General features: G+C 38.4%; 1 protein-coding gene across 17 annotated transcripts in view; it reads left to right on the top strand.

Annotated features, from left to right (window-relative positions):
* The window catches only part of mark2a (MAP/microtubule affinity-regulating kinase 2a), a 47,149-nt gene that overhangs the window by 25,750 nt on the left and 5,106 nt on the right, over positions 1–16,293 (top strand). For 5 of the 17 annotated variants that reach the window (XM_053478329.1, XM_053478336.1, XM_053478334.1 and 2 more), the window contains exons 6-16: positions 2,539–2,609; positions 2,912–2,968; positions 3,625–3,861; positions 3,947–4,066; positions 4,243–4,381; positions 4,570–4,682; positions 7,838–7,958; positions 8,094–8,239; positions 8,335–8,423; positions 12,471–12,644; positions 14,764–15,015. In XM_053478329.1, the coding sequence (XP_053334304.1) occupies positions 2,539–2,609; positions 2,912–2,968; positions 3,625–3,861; positions 3,947–4,066; positions 4,243–4,381; positions 4,570–4,682; positions 7,838–7,958; positions 8,094–8,239; positions 8,335–8,423; positions 12,471–12,644; positions 14,764–15,015 (1,519 nt within the window). The remainder of the gene's footprint in view (positions 1–2,538; positions 2,610–2,911; positions 2,969–3,624; positions 3,862–3,946; positions 4,067–4,242; positions 4,382–4,569; positions 4,683–7,837; positions 7,959–8,093; positions 8,240–8,334; positions 8,424–12,470; positions 12,645–14,763; positions 15,016–16,293) is intronic. The other 12 variants (XM_053478332.1, XM_053478330.1, XM_053478335.1 and 9 more) reach the window with 12 other exon arrangements.

Here is a 16,293-nt window from a genome sequence, read left to right as displayed (position 1 = left end):
CACACAGAAATGCAATCTGCACAGCCGTTTGTATATTGTGTTTCATGTTTTTTTTTTTCCACCTACCTCCTGCTGGTGTAATTGCTTTTCACTCTGGCATGAAATCTTTTCCACAGAAGTCCCTCTTTATCTCATTTGTGTTGTACTCATATACTCATTAACACCAGCACTTCTTTTGCTTGTGCCTTAGGGGTCACGTTCTCCTCCTTTTTAAACAAACGCGCTTAAATCTTAAAGGCTTCCAAAATGTGTCTAAATCTCATAGTCAGCCAGACTATCACAAGGGTAAACAACTGATTATCTGTAGTGTACTGTGTTGCCAACAGTTTTTTTTGGTAAAAATTGCTCTTTTTTTTTTAATTGCCTACAAAAATTGTAATACTTTTTAATAAGTGTTCTGTGCATGTTTAAGGGTAAGGATTAGCCAAGCTTTGATGTTCAGTATGTTTAAGAGTATTAAACATACAATATATAGACGTACAGCCACCCAATCGCAAGTTGGGAACCGCATGTAACATCCATGGTCGGTTCGCAAAGAAGTGTGGTGTCAGGTGAAACTTTTCAAAGGACGCATTGTGTGTCGTAGGTTGTTCTCAGGTATTCTGTACACTTTTCAGGCTTCAAATAATTAAATACGGAGTATATTCCCTCTGTATTTTGGTCAATGGATTTAAATAAATTGTAGTATGGTCTTTAAGGAGGCTTTTCCATGTTAATCTGTCTAAATCAGAAAGAAATTAATGCTTTTAATAATAATTAATACATTTAAACCGTTAAGGGCAAATAAAACGTTTAATATAAGTTTCCTTTGATAATTTAAAATGTGTGAATCAGTTCTGAATTGAAAACTGACCAATACAATACAGAATCGATTAATCACAAAATCATTTAAATCGCACAGCTTTAGCTTCCATTATTTCTTTTTGTTTGTCAGTGTGTTTCCACAGCGCTTTTAGCTCTCCCCTCTGGCTCAGTTTGTGCCTTGCTGCTCAGTTTAGCAGTTTAACATCTCCTAAGTAACTCATCACAGGTTTGGTTCACTTCCTGTGTTTGGGCAGACTCAGGATCAGCTCGATTTCCAACCACAATCAAAATGCATCATGTTTCAAACACTGCACATGGAATGCACTTTTTTTTAAAGTAGTTAGCATTGACTGAAGTGATTCAAAAGTCTGTAATCAGTTAATTAAAATATCATTAAAATGAGCTCATTGCAGGTAATTCTTGAAAAAGTAGAAAGCATTATCCAGAATTTTATTACTAACATTATTATTTTATTACTAATTTTTATTACTTTTATTTTATTACAGAATTTTATTACTTATTATTAACTAGGCCTGCAACTAGATTACTTTACTAAGTTTATGTTGAAATGCAATAATAAAAGTCGAATGCAGTAGTTCCCCTACATACGAACATTCGATTTACAAACTTACGAAGATACGAACATGCGTTTAGAGATTAGATCTCATGTCTGGCGAACATCGTAACGTGCATGCATTTTGCAGGTGCATTACCAGCTTTATCGTCACTGCTTTTTCGCTTGCTTGCGGACAACTCGGTCATTACTCAGTCAGAACTCATTGTAGTACAATTCCATATAATATACAAATAAAGCAATAATATGATACTGAATGCTCGTGTAGTTACTGTGATGCATATGAGGTAACATGTTTTTTCACAGACTTGTTTGAGCTTCAGTAGGAAGTGATGTGAGCTGTAACGCTTTCTGAGATAATTCTGTGGTTAACATTAACTGCTGTGCGTGTCCCGTGATCATAGCGTAAAATAATACGTGTGACTGTTTCGGTGGTTTCTGATGCCATAAAAGTACATAGCAAGCACAGAGGCGTTTGAGATTGTTGTTTTTTTTTTTTTTGTTTTTACAGGTTTTCCTTTTTTTGTTGTGCAGTTATAAACTTATTTAACTAAGTTAAAAGCAGCTTTTTAAAAGATCTGAGCACTTGGAGTAAAACTTTATGATTCACAGAAATAACTTCTGCTTGCCACTTTGAGGAAATGTTCCGGTTTACCTTTTGGGCCGTGTCTTATTTTTAGAAGTTTGTTAATTGTTGTTAATTAACCACAGATTGTTGGATGTTCTCTCCATGACAGTGTTTAGTAGTAGAGCAGACTGCACTTTTACAATTTCTATTTGTTATTTTTCTGTTCCTTTGAATTCCTTTGAAAATCACCTAAAGGTTTTTAAACTTCTGAAAATGTTCCCACATTGGAAGTATGTTCAAAGTTATCTTTTGAGTAGAACAAAAAAAAAAAAAAATCTCTATCTTTCCTGTTGTAAGCAAATAATCTAAGTCTGTGTTTACGGTTCCCACATCTACTGCAGCTCATTGACCAGAAACTGAGGCGGTGCCTTTTTTTTTTCCTCCCCAGCTTTTGCAGTGTCATGAAAGTAGCTCTTTCAGATCTTGTTTTCTTTTTATGCTGTCTGCAGAGTACTCTTAAATCAAGCTTTTGTCATCCCTCTGACTGTTCTCTCTCTCTCTCTCTCTCTCTCTCTCGTTCATCCTGATACAGGAGAGGTGTTTGATTACCTCGTCGCACATGGCAGAATGAAAGAGAAAGAAGCCAGAGCCAAATTTAGACAGGTGAGACGCTGTGAATGTGGGACGCACGCAGAGCTTGTAAAAGTACCGGATATTTCTTTTTTTTTTTTAAGTAGTTAACATTTAATTCAAGGCAAAAACAAAACACTTGTGCAAAACACCTAGAATCTTAAAAGTAATTATTTGGTCACCTTTGTAGCTTATCCATTTTTTTTTTAAAGGTCCCATATTATTTTAAGTTAACATAAACTCTTGAAGATCTTTAAAATTGGTCGGTAAGTTGTTCATCTGAAAAACAACTCGGACTCTATTAGATGTTACTTTGCTTTTGTTCGTCTTTGCAGATTGTTTCAGCAGTGCAGTACTGTCACCAGAAGTTCATCGTTCATAGAGATCTTAAGGCAAGTTCAAATCTTTATTCATCACATACGTATTTCAGCACAGCAACTGAGTTCATAGTGCAGGGTCGGTCACGATGCAGCACCGCTGAAGCAGATAGGGTTAGGGAGCTTGGACGGATTTGACCCCAAGCTCCCTAACCATCACTTATTTTCAGATTTAGCTTCTTAGACACCTCTGCACTTTCAGACACAATTAGTAATGATGTGAACAAATCCAGCATGATTGATTAGATTTGCCTCCATTTGCACATTTGATGGCATTGCTTGCTTTTAAAATGTACCTTTCACACCTGGATTAATTAATATCTGAGAAAGATGTGAGGTCTGTTCTGAATAGGCCTGATTATGGTTGAGTTGCCGTGGTAACAGCACTCAACGATGGTAAAAACATGTGTACTGCTGGAAAAATCGTTAATTTATCGATTTTCCTCATGCATGTCGTAACAAGACGCTCGTATTCCCAGATGTTACCCTTGACCTCACCTACCCTCTTCAACTGTGGGTATAAGTGAATTGAGGTGATTTTGTTACATGTTCAAATTACATTTTTTTTCTTGCTCAACATGTATGAACAAAGCTAGTGCTTGATGTGGTCTAAATGTATGTGTATATAATCATGACTCCTTCTCATCCTCATCCGATCTCCTTTTTTCCAGGCTGAAAACCTGCTCCTGGATGCTGACATGAACATCAAGATCGCAGATTTTGGCTTCAGTAACGAGTTCACCCTGGGCAACAAGCTGGACACGTTTTGCGGCAGCCCCCCGTACGCAGCTCCAGAACTCTTCCAGGGAAAAAAGTACGACGGGCCAGAAGTGGACGTGTGGAGTTTGGGGGTCATCCTGTACACACTGGTCAGCGGCTCGCTTCCTTTCGACGGACAGAACCTGAAGGTGAGACATCAATATGGATCAGAGTCATGTCACTGGGAGCTTTGATGGCTTTTGAATGCTGATGTGCTGGTTCTTAACGTTGCAGGAGCTGCGCGAACGCGTTTTAAGAGGGAAGTACCGAATACCGTTCTACATGTCCACGGATTGTGAGAACTTGCTGAAGAAATTTCTTATCCTCAACCCCACCAAGAGAGGGAGCCTTGAGGTTTGTAGCGGCGCCTGCTGCCGTCCGCTGACAGGTCGCTTTTGAGGGGGGTCTATTCAAGCCGGACTCCGAAATTTACTTCCTTACTCTACAGGCTAGCGTTTATTCCTAGCAATCCCAACTTTAAACTACACCTATGCTCTGTCTCTTCTCTGTGTCTTTGTGCTTTTCTCCAGCAGCAGATCATGAAGGACCGGTGGATGAACGTGGGCTATGAGGACGATGAGTTGTTGCCTTACATCGAGCCTCAGCCCGACTACAAGGACCCCAAGAGGACAGGTCAGCACCCCGGCAGTGCAGGGGGTTGGAAGAGAGGTGGGGCAGACGTCTGGTGTCGGTGGGCTGGGAAAATTGTAGGGGGTGGGGGAGAGGGTGGATGGGATGGAGACACGGGGGTGTAGGTTTTGGAAATGGTTGTGTTTTTTTTTTATTTTATTTTTTATACTGTTTGTTTACTTATATATATTATTATATATTTTTTTATTTATCTTCACCCACACCAGATATCATGCTACAAATGGGATACAGTCAAGAGGAGATACATGACTCCCTTATCAACCAGAAGTATGATGAAATCATGGCAACTTACTTATTACTGGACTACAGGAATTCAGAGGTATGTGAACGTGTCAGTAAAAACACATTGTCTATGATCCTGGTCCTGTGTGTGTTTAGGAATTTTCTGCAACAAATTTATACCTGCCAACCTAAACAGGTGCTCCAAATCTTAATATAAGAAAACGCTGGTGCTGGTTATTAATTCAAATGCCAGCAAAATAGCTTGAACGTTTCAATAATAAAAATAATAATAATAATAGCAGGTGAGCCTTTTGACATATGAATCCGAAATGATTGACAGTCGTGTAGGCAAGTCTGATATTACCTGACCGTGCTTTGAAGCCACAACCCCTTTCAAGTTTTGTTTTGACTAGATTTTCACGCTTAAATTTCGTCCTGCTCAGTTTGTCAGGGACGGTAAGAACTGTTTTCAGTTTGTTGATGTGAACCAAAAACCTATGAATGCATTTTTACGTTAGTTAACTATTTTTCATCTAATGATTCCACTAAATATGGGTTAAAGCTGTACTTTCTTCTACTGCTTCAAGTTTTGACTCAAATGAGATTCAATTTAATTTTATTAGCTTAGCATTTTTAACAATTGTCATTGTCGCAAAGCAGCTTTACACAACCGCGTCCTTACAATAATACATGTCAGCACAGATGGAGTCAAACAGGACAGCTGTGATGCAGGAGACTGGAGTGAGCCCGTACATAGGGTTTTACGGTAACCACCAGGCGCTTGGGGGGGGAAAGCTGTTGCTCGTCTGTTTTAATTAAGGTTGAGGCACTTTAATTATTAATTGTTGTGAACTCTGGTCTTTTTCCTAGAATAGTCAGAGTGTTTGTGCATGTAATATTTCCTAGAGTCTTTATTTTAACTATGAATAAAGCAGGAGGTTAGATCTAGACAGACCTTAGGAAATGTTCGGGGTTGGCAGGTGTGAAAATACACAAACGTTCATTCATGATTTATAAGCGGCAAAGCAGGTTGTATAGTTTATTTTGTGTTTGGGCTGAATTGCAATTGTATTTTTGTATTTTTAATTAACACAGAGAAAAAAATCATGTAAATAAGCACACTAAAAATTTATGCAAAACTCACTTTAATAGAAGAGCGTTTGAGGTTTAATCGCCATTTTGGAGGTATTCTGCTCTCACAAATTTGTTCTCCCTCCTTTAATTTGTCCGATTACTAGTGTACAAACTCCAGCAAAGCAAAGAAGAACCAATGAACCTTACAGAGTAAAGAAACCGGAAGTTACGTTACCTATAACAAACACACGCAAACATTATATGATGGTTAATCATCCTGAACACGAAATACAGTCTTGTGCAAAAGTTTAGACACTCCCTAATATATAACAGATTTTGGTGATTTTTTTTTATTTAAAAGATGTTAACACAGTCTCTCCTGGAAAAGGAAGAAAAAGCACAAAATTCTCGGCAAACATTGATGCATAGTTACTTTTTATGCCAAAAATTTAAAAAACATATATATAGAATTATTTTTACAAGGTTTCAGACCTTAATCAGCTCGTTAAATCTGATGCATGGCAACAGCTCTCAATAGTAAATGCAAATTTCAAAGCTTTACAAATACTTTGACTCTTCGAACCTTGTGCACACTCTTATTTGGAATACCTTAACAACCGTGGATTCCTCTAAGCAGCTGTGTAAGACTCTGAAAATTAAAGTTATTGATGCCCATAATGCAGGAGAAGGCTACACGAAGATAGCAAAGCGTTGTCAGCTTGCAGTTTCCGCAGTAAGAAATGTAATTAAGAGATGGCAGTTAAGGGGAACTATGGAGGTCAAGATGATATCTGGAAGACCAAGAAAACTCTGGAAGAGAACTGCTCTTATGATGGTCAGAAAGACAAATCAAAACCCCCATTTGACTCTGACACCTGTGGGAAGATTTAGCAGACTCAGGAGTGGTGGTGCACCGTTCCACAAAACCTTCATGGAAGAGTCAGCAGAAGAAAACCTTAATTGCGTAACTTAACTTAACTGCCTAACTTAACATAAAATCCAACGTCAGACGTACGCAACAGAACATCTACAGAAGCCTGATGTGTTTTGGAAACAATTGCTGTGGACTGATGAAGTTTAAGTAGAAATCTCTGTCCACAATCAGCAAAGGCATGTTTTGAGAAAAAAAGGAGCAGCATTTCATGAAAAGAACACCTTGCTAACTATTAAGCATGGGGGTGGATCTATCATGCTTTGTGGTTGTGTTGCAGCCAGTGGCACAGGAACAGGAAACATTGCACGGGTGGAGGGAAGAATGGATTTCACCAAATACCAGCAAATTCTGGAAGCAAACATCACAGCATCTGTAAAAAGAAAAAAAAAAAGCTGAAGCTAAAAAGAGGATGGCTTTTACAACAGGACAATGTTCCTAAACATACCTCGAAATCCACTATGGAATACCTCAAGAGACGCAAGCTGAAGGTTTTGCAACGGCCAGCACAGTCCCCTGATTTAAACATCATTGTGGCTAGATCTTAAGAACTGAGCTTGCAAAACAACCAAAGAATATTACGGAACTAGATGCAGTTCCGTCTTTTGCAAGGAAGAATGGGAGAAAATCCCAAGTACAAGAATTGTGTGAAATGTGTTAACATCTTAAAAAAAAAAAAAAAAAAAAAAAAATCACAAAAATCTGTTATAAAGAGGTGCCTAAACTTTTGCATAGGTGCGCAAGCCATTTTGGCAAACATTTCACTTGTCAGTTTCTTGCATTCTGTTTCAGTATGATCAATTTCCATCGGTTTGCTCTATCCAAATCAGTCTGTAGGCTTTAAGGGATTTATAGCTTCTTTTTTTCTTTTTTTTTCTTTTTCCTCCATTGGTCTCTTCATAAAGGAGGGTTTGTGATATCTCAGTATGAGGTTGGGACAGGGTCCAAGTTTTTGCGGTCAAGACGAACAGATCATTGTTTTAAATAGACGACAGTTTATTCAAATAACGGACCCTGGCATTCTTCCAGTCCCAAGAGTGTCTCCCTTCTCAGCTGAAATCTCCTTTAGAACGCATCTCTATATCTCTACATATCTCCAAAATGGCACTTCAGTGACGTCGCAGGAGAAAAATAAACATGTGACTGATAAACACAGCTTGTTTATTTCATTGCGATAATTGTGCTTTCGATATTGTGGCAAGCCCCGCTTTCTTTCAAATAATAACGCTCGCTGCTTTCTATCCCAGCTGGACGATTTCTCAATAAAGCCCCGCCCAAGCATCGACCTCACAAACAATGCCCAATCACCTTCTCACAAGGTACAACGCGGTACCTCGAACCAGAAGCCGCGCCGATCGACAGACCAAAGTAAGACACAATGACCTCACAAGAAGCATGAGAAGTTGTTTGCATGCAGTTTTTTTTTTTTTTTTCGCTTCATGCGTGCGTTTATATCCAGGTCATTTTTATTATTATTTTTTCCCCCCTTCGTCCCTGTACCAGGTTTGTCTGTGCCGGTTAAGCGCACTCAGGGTGACAGTAAGCACATCGCTGAAGACTACGGGAGAAAAAGCTCAGGCAGCTCGGCTAAAGTTCCTCCAAGCCCGCTGAGCACAGCCGACCGAAAGAAAACCCCGACCCCGTCCACCGTTAGTTCCCCCTTCCTTCCTGTTAGCAGTAGCGGAGTTGGCAGCTATAGCGTTACTGTGTTTGATGCCGATTTTTTCCTTTCTGTGCCATACAGAACAGCATCCTTTCAACTGGTACGAGTCGTGGGAGAAGCTCTCCAGGTCCTGAGAGATCTACTCTGGGCGTACAGAATGGCAAGGACAGGTACATACCTATCTCCTCATACACACACTGTAGTAAAGAAAAGCACACATCATATTAACCTGAATCATCCCTGAGGTACTCATGTTGTTGATGTCTTATTTTGCATGTGAACCCCGTGTTTAACACGTTGTGCACTGGAGAAGTAGAAAGGCTCACACTCGTGAAATCCGATCTGTCTCTTTATATATGTTTTTTTTGTTTGTTTGTTTTTTGAGCCTAAATCAATTAAGATCTTTGGTTTTACACTGGAGCGAGCATGCGTACTGATTGCATGAAGGTCTTTTTTTATTTTATTTTCTGTAAATTACTGTAAAAAATTATTATACCCACACAGTTAACCTATACACCTTAAACAAGCACCATTCCTAAGTAATGGTACAGGCTTAGATGTTAATGGGGTTTTGGACACACATATGCAACAAGAAACAAAACCGTCATTATGCAAGTAGCCATCTTGAACAACCACAAGCTTTGCATCATTTGTAGCAAATTTGCATGAGTAGTTATGTGGATAACAATCTTGAGCAATGAAGAAATGCAGACTTTTTTGTTAACAATGAGACTACTATTGATTAAAGTGAATATATGATGATTTGCTCATCTGTTTATAGAATTTTTGGTTACCGTGACGTTATTTTGGCAACGTTACAGACATTAAGACAACTCTAGAATTAGGGTCTTTTTGAAAGTTAGCAAAACTTCGAGGAAATGACGTCTGAACAATGTTGACTGCATGACATTGGGATAATGGCGTACAAATGCAGCGAATAACACACTATTGCATAAATGACTTTAGACCAATATTAATAACCTGAGTTAAATTCGAACTTGCCAACACAGGGAGAGCGCTGTGCACTTGCAACAAAAATCCTGGGAAAAAGCAATCGGGTCAAAGGAATAAAAAAAATAAAAATAAAAAAAACATAATTAACGTCTAAAATTTGTTCCCTGAAAGTGAATGTGATGCAGTTTGGATGCTGCGCAAAAACAACTATAAAAAAATACAGTAATTTGAGTGCGATGATGCGCCTCAAGGAAAAAATATTTCCACAAAAAATTAAACACTTTAAGGGCCATGGATGTGGTCGGCTCCAGAAAATATATATTTTTTTTAATCATGTGTTTAAGTCGTTCATTCAACATTATCGATATTTTTATCAGTCATTCTAACTTTCGAAAGCAAAGTCGTCCCAATGTTGGGCGTTATGACAACATCGTTAAAAATATATTACAATACCAGGGTTCCTACTAAGAAAATATTTAAGGTGAGATGTAAATTTGTTACATCATAAAAAAAAATCAGACACAAAACGTCTCGGAAAATAGATCAGAGGAAAGAACAGAGAAATTATTCTTTTAGAATCCTACGGAAAATAAAACCATTATTTCATAAAAAAAGATTAATGTAATGTGGTGCAAAAGAGTGAAAAGTGGAAAGTTGTGGGTAGATAGAGGGAGTGTGAGCGGGTAGAAAAGAGTATAAGTGAATAGGGAGACAGTTTGTGGATAGAAAAGTGCACAGTGTGTGCATGTGACTGGATACAAAGAAGAGAGCACAAATGAGTAGTGTGTCCGAGTGGGTTGAAGGAGAGTGAGTGCGCGCAAGTGGGTGGGTAGAAGGAGAGTGCGCGAGAGTGGGTGGTGTGTGCACAAGCGGGTGGAAAGAGAGCGCGAGCGATAAAGAGTATGCGAGTGATTAGTGTGCCTGTGTGTGTGCATGGATAGAAAATGGACATGAGTGTGAGTGAGTGGAGTGTACAGTCTGTACTAAGAAAAAAAAGGAGTCACCACACTGCATGGGGTTGTGCACGTTTAAGGTGCAGCGTAGCAAAAGTCTCGGGTCAAGCACGATCACCTCCAAAGCACACACACACACAGACACTTATACACACCTCTAATTCGCATGCATTCGCCATCTTTCATCTTTTTACCTTACTTTTGTCTGATGCTTGTGCGTCTGATGTTTAAAAATGGCACTTCCTTCAGCGCACATGCTGTGGTGTACACACACGCACACGCGTATCGCATGCAAATTTGCTTTAACATACAAATTCTGTCTGCTCTTAGAATGCATTACTCTTACAGCCTGTAGCTTCTCCCCCTTTTAAGCTTTTCTCTGCTTTTCAGATGTAAATCACGGCTTTTCCAGGCAAACGTACCAAATGATTGAATTATCATGTGTTTAACCCAGTTTAATTTCCCTAAAGGACAGACAGATCATTACGGCCATCTGATTTTTAATTTGTACTTGGTGCTTACCTTTTTTACACTGAAAAACAAGGACAAACAAACCTAAACAAGGGCCGAGTTCTTGTTCCTCTGACAGCCTAAGAGATGACTGAAATGATCTCGGTCAGTTCGGTGTAGTAGACTTGTTCATATAAATAGTTACTTAGTTTTATTAACTGTTTGGTACCCAAGTTAATCTAAAAACATGTCTTGGGTTTTAAATTGAGTATATTATGAAAAGATCAACCAATGACACATTGTGTATGAAAAAACGGAAAAAACCAAGTAGATTGGGGATATGCTGGTACTCTTTCTGTAGATCTGCCCAGCCTATTTTTTACCTAGATTCGTTAAATGAATAAATAACACTCCAATAATACTTCTTGTTTTGCAAAATGAGACAAAATGACAGCAATATGGATGTATTTTACAATTATTGATTCACGTTCAAAGCGAAGCAGACAGCATGACATCCTGTATAAAAATACACACCTGACCATCCGTACACTACGGCTCGAAAGTTTGAAGTCACTTGGAAATTTCTTTATTCTTGTGTAGTGATTTATTTTCTACATTTACTACATTTATCTACAGTTATGTAACAACAAAAATAGTTATTTGTTATTTTAAGACACAAAGGTCAGCCTAACTGAAATAGTCCTTGCAAGAACAGTATTGTTAAGTGCATTTCCAAAACCCATCAAGCCCGGTGATGAAACTGTCTCTCATGAAGACCTTCTCGGGAAGGCAAGACCAAAACTTACCTCTGCTGCAGAGGAGAAGTTCATTTAGACTTACCCACCTCAGAAATCATCAATTAACATACATCACCTCAGATTGGAGATGTTATGAAGGATTTACAGATCATGGGTAGCAGAAACATCTCAATAACTGTTCAAAGGAGATTATCTCATATTTTGGACACTTTTAGCATTGTTTTAAAGTGTAGAAACAAATAAAAATCAGAAATGATCATGGAGTTAGAAAGTGATCTTAAACTTTCATTCGGAAGCACGCTGTTTCACACCAAACAAATAATTGCGCAAAACCATAACGCAAGCTTTTAAAATTAATTAAAAGAAGCTTCAAGATAATTTTTTGTAATCGAATTACTCGAGTTACTCGAGGAATCGTTTCAGCCCTACGAAAGAAGCACCCATGAGTGATCTGGTGTCCACAAATGTTCAGCCATGTAGTGTGTCAAGCGGAACAGTGACCTGATAAACAGTATCCTTAAATGAAAGTGCAAAGCTGGCTGATCTGAGCACATACAACAGTATCAGTGAGCGCTGTCAGTTAAAGTAAAACGAGCACAATGTGTTATGAATGGCAAGCACTCAAAAAGTGCTGAGTGGTGAAATTATGGTGTAAGGAAACTAAAATGAGAAATTCTAACGTTCCATTTTTAAACTATTGATGCTAACCTGAGCAGAAACCATAAAGTGGAGACCTTTGGTACTGGACTGACGATTTTTTAAAAAAATAAATAAAAGAACAGTTCTAGCTTCGCTTTGGGAAAAGGCCTTTGTCATTTGCTTTCATGAGAATTTTTATTTTTGTTTATTTATTTTTTTTTAAGAAGTTTATCTTTGTACTCAATGACTGAAAGAATAATGTGCTAGTAACCAAACTAGGTCAATGCAAAGCTCATCACCACCATATAACACATCATGTTGAACTTTTCTATCTATTTATTTATATATATTTTTTATGTAATTCCGTGTCCCACCAGCCATCCAGTCCTCCATGTGCTTGTCTCTAACATGTGCACGTCTTCAAACTCCTCTCCCACCCCCCATCCTGTGTTGGGGGTTCGAGGAAGGGGTTTGTGGATGTTTCTCCCCCCAGCTTGAGCACACCAGGGTCCCGTGCCTCTACCGCATCGGCAGCTGCTGTTCTAACTCCCTCTTCTTCCTCCCGCCCCCGCCATCACAAGTCCCTGTCCACCTCTGCCCACCCCAACTCCCCAGACCTCCATGCACATCTGCCCAGGCAAGTGGCAGCACAGCTTCAATGCTGGGCTGGAGCCAAAGAGCAAGCCTGCTCAAGGCATCAGGATCTTCCAATAACCAAGATTTGCATTATTCTCTATTATTTCACTCTCACTGTTTATGCTTTTGCTTACAACAGAACACCACTTGCCCCATTTCATGCTGAAATATCTCTACACGTTACAAAACTCTAACATCTTTCCTGATCTGTTATATAACTCCATGCTTCTTACTTTTATGCTGCATACATATCTTGCCGACGAATCCAGCTGGAAATTGCACTTTCACACCGATTATAGAGCCGTTTCTCTCTTTAGATCCTGCTCCTGTTCTCATGAAGTAGACAGTAGCGACGATCTCAGATCAGTGCAGAAGTGCATTTTCCGCTCGACTCTTAACAGCATTTGTGATGTGGTTTGAGGTTTGGAATCAGACGGCAGTATGTTCTAGCTCTCCGCCCACACACTCGCCAGTGCCTGCTGCCTCGAGACTCTGCCTCAGAGCGCACCCGTCTATCAGCCTGCGTCCGACTAAATGCACTCCTTCTCATGAGGGAAGGAAAAAAATAATAATCTCACCGTACACACAAGCATTACAGATGTACTCTTAACACCACCCTTATTCAGCATGCACATTCTAACTTGTATGTCACAGCATTGTGTTATACTCGAGTCTGTTTCACTGTCGAGGTACGGTTACAGCTCTGCATGGTAGTATGTGTGAATTCTTTCCTCCTCTTCAGTTTTAATTCACACCACACTAACAAAACTGAGTTTGGTTCTGTTCATGGAATGGGATTTCTGTGACTGAGTACTAAAATGCATGTGAGTGGTTTGAATATGGTAAGTGGAAGTAAAGGTTTATACCAATGGCTGCTAATCTAACATAAATCTCTGGTCTGGCATGGATTTAACATACTGCCCAGGTCACATGCCTGTTTAGTTTATTCTAATAGTCTTTTAGTACATATTGAAAGTCTTTAGGAATAACTCTTTATGGGAGTAAAAATAGGAATTATGGCTTTGTAGGAAAAATCTTGTTTTTTTTTTTTCAATTTACATTTGAGATGGTGAAATGTAGCCATTTCTCTTTAATCCTACAGTGGTGGTCTAAACTATTCATACATTGGCAGGCAGCACATCATCCTGTCTAGTAGGAACATATAATTTGGCAAGTTTGTTTTTGTAACAGAATATATATATATATATATATAAAAAAAAAGTGTGATAGTTTTAAAATCACGGTATTAACAGAATCGCAATACGATTCGAATCGGCACCTAGGTATCACAACAAGATATATCATGTGATTCTGGACAATCCCATCCTATTGGTCATGTTTTATGCCTGTCGGTATATGTACTGTACAAATACAGAGTCAGCCAAAACAAATGTATACGCACTTCAAAATGAAAATTACATGCCTCTCCTCTGACGTTGATGTGAGGGCATCAATGATGGTTCTACTGTAATACTGACATTTTAAGAGGAAGCGTATTACTACACATTGCTGACAAAATTTGATTTGCACTTTAAAAAAGGGCATAAATAACAACTAATGAAGTATGTTATAATTTTTTTGTCTGACTGTTGTACTTGTATTTAACTAGATGATGTATTTCACTAGTGAAATTTTTTTTAAAGGTTTTGACTGCATCTGGTAACTTTATTGTCTCCTTAGACTGACTTTTTTTTATTATTTGTATTCGTATTAACTCTTACACTTTGGTGGGATTTTTTTGTGCTGTATTTTTATGAAGATGATGATGAATAAAATTTCCATCAGTTAAAGCAGAATGATTTTTAAAAAATTTATATAAATTAAAGAATTATAGTTTTTAATTTAAGAAAAAGTTTAAAATAAATTTATGATTAGGGTGGAAATAAAAAATTAAATACATTTATGATTAGGGTAGACATTATAATCAAGTTAACAACAACAACAAAAAAAATCCTTATTTTGCTATACTGTCATAAAAAGAAAACAATTGAAGACTAAAAAAAAAAAAAATTATATTCAAAATGATCAACATTATGATGAAAATATACATGGCCACACCAATAAACTAACCTTGTTCAAATTTTTTAAATGTCTATTTATAAAAAAAAAAAAAAAAACAGCGGTGTTCCACAAAGAGTGTCTCCTTCAACCAACAACATAAGCAACTCCACGGTAGCAGACCGCACCAACTTCCCAAGAGGGGTGACGAGCAGAAGCACTTTCCACGCAGGCCAACAGAGAGCCTCACGCGACCAGCACGCCTCGACCTACAATGGGCCCCCGGCCTCACCGGCGCTCTCTCACGGGAACAGCCAGGTCCGTCGCACCGGTACTGGCATCTTCAGCAAATTCACCTCCAAATTTGTGCGCAGGTGAGTTCCGGACTGATTTAGCTTCATTATATTTAAGTTACTGGTTATTAAATGTTTATGCACAATAGGTGGACAAAAAGCATGACTGATCGAGATCTTTGGGAGATTTTATTGTTTGGAACAGATTTAGCATCAAGATAGTGTAAAAGTTTAAATATTTATACAGGTCGTGTGTACATGAACATAAGAAGCTAACCATGACTAAATGAGCTAGCTGAGCAAATTTGGTATAAGGTAATAAATGCCTCTTTTAGTGAAAATGTCTAAGAACAGCTTTTACTTTCAGACTGAAATTGCATTTGCACAAGTGAAAGCAAATGAAGTAGTAGAAGCAAAAGAACAACTGAACCAGACGTTCATTATTAACTTGAATACTTTTGAAATCCTCCTGCGCAGAGGTTAAATAAATTTTTCCTCCCAAAGGAATGAATCGACATTGCAGGCTGTTGGCAGGGAATCTCTTAAGCTGTTAAATAAATAAATAATAATAAAGAAAACCGAGAGGGCGACAAGACCTTCAGGACCATCTGTATCCTCGTCAAGGAGTCGAGGCACGAAGCTAGTTTGGAGAATCCGCAACATCATATCGATTGCCATTACATAGCTGAATGGCCCCAAGTGAAATTTTCATCAAGAATTAGAGTAGTATTTCCATTCCATATCTACAGTATATAAAGTAAGGTAGACAACAGTTTTTTAGTGGCAAGGGCATTTTAAAACAGTATTTCACAATGGAGGTCTTTATCACCTTATTTTTAAAGTCACGTCAGTACTAGCACAGTTTGTCTCGACATATAAGAGAGAAATATTGGTTAAATTCTTTCAAGGTGTTTATCACATTTTGCCGGATCGTTATTGTAGAATGGAATCGTCTTCCATTGGCGTTCTCTCGTCTGGCCTGTTGACTTTGCAGTTACTACCTTCTTTCAGGACAAGCTGGTTTGGAGTGGCACATGTATCTGTGGCTAAGAACTGATCCCTCGTAGTGATGGAGCAGGGATGGGTTTCACTGTGAGAAATGCCATAATGGATCTAAACATGACCATGAACCCCACCCCCTTTTAATCTCATTAATCTTTGTAAACCCATAAAAAATCCTAATGTTTACAATTAATAAATTTTTATTAACTGCTACTTAAATCCAGCTGTGATAACATCATTGCTTAATATCTTCTGTGCCCTCCCTCCAGTTAACCCAGTTAATTGCTCTCATGCCAGCTCAGTTCACCTGACAGGCCACCTGGGATTTTATGTCTGTCTTAATAATTTCTTCTTTTT

The sequence above is a fragment of the Clarias gariepinus genome, chromosome 19 (genome assembly GCF_024256425.1).
Source record: "Clarias gariepinus isolate MV-2021 ecotype Netherlands chromosome 19, CGAR_prim_01v2, whole genome shotgun sequence".
NCBI classification, from domain to species: Eukaryota; Metazoa; Chordata; class Actinopteri; order Siluriformes; family Clariidae; genus Clarias; species Clarias gariepinus.
The sequence above is the reverse complement of the archived record's forward strand: the minus strand, read 5'-3'. Positions and strand labels throughout refer to the sequence as shown.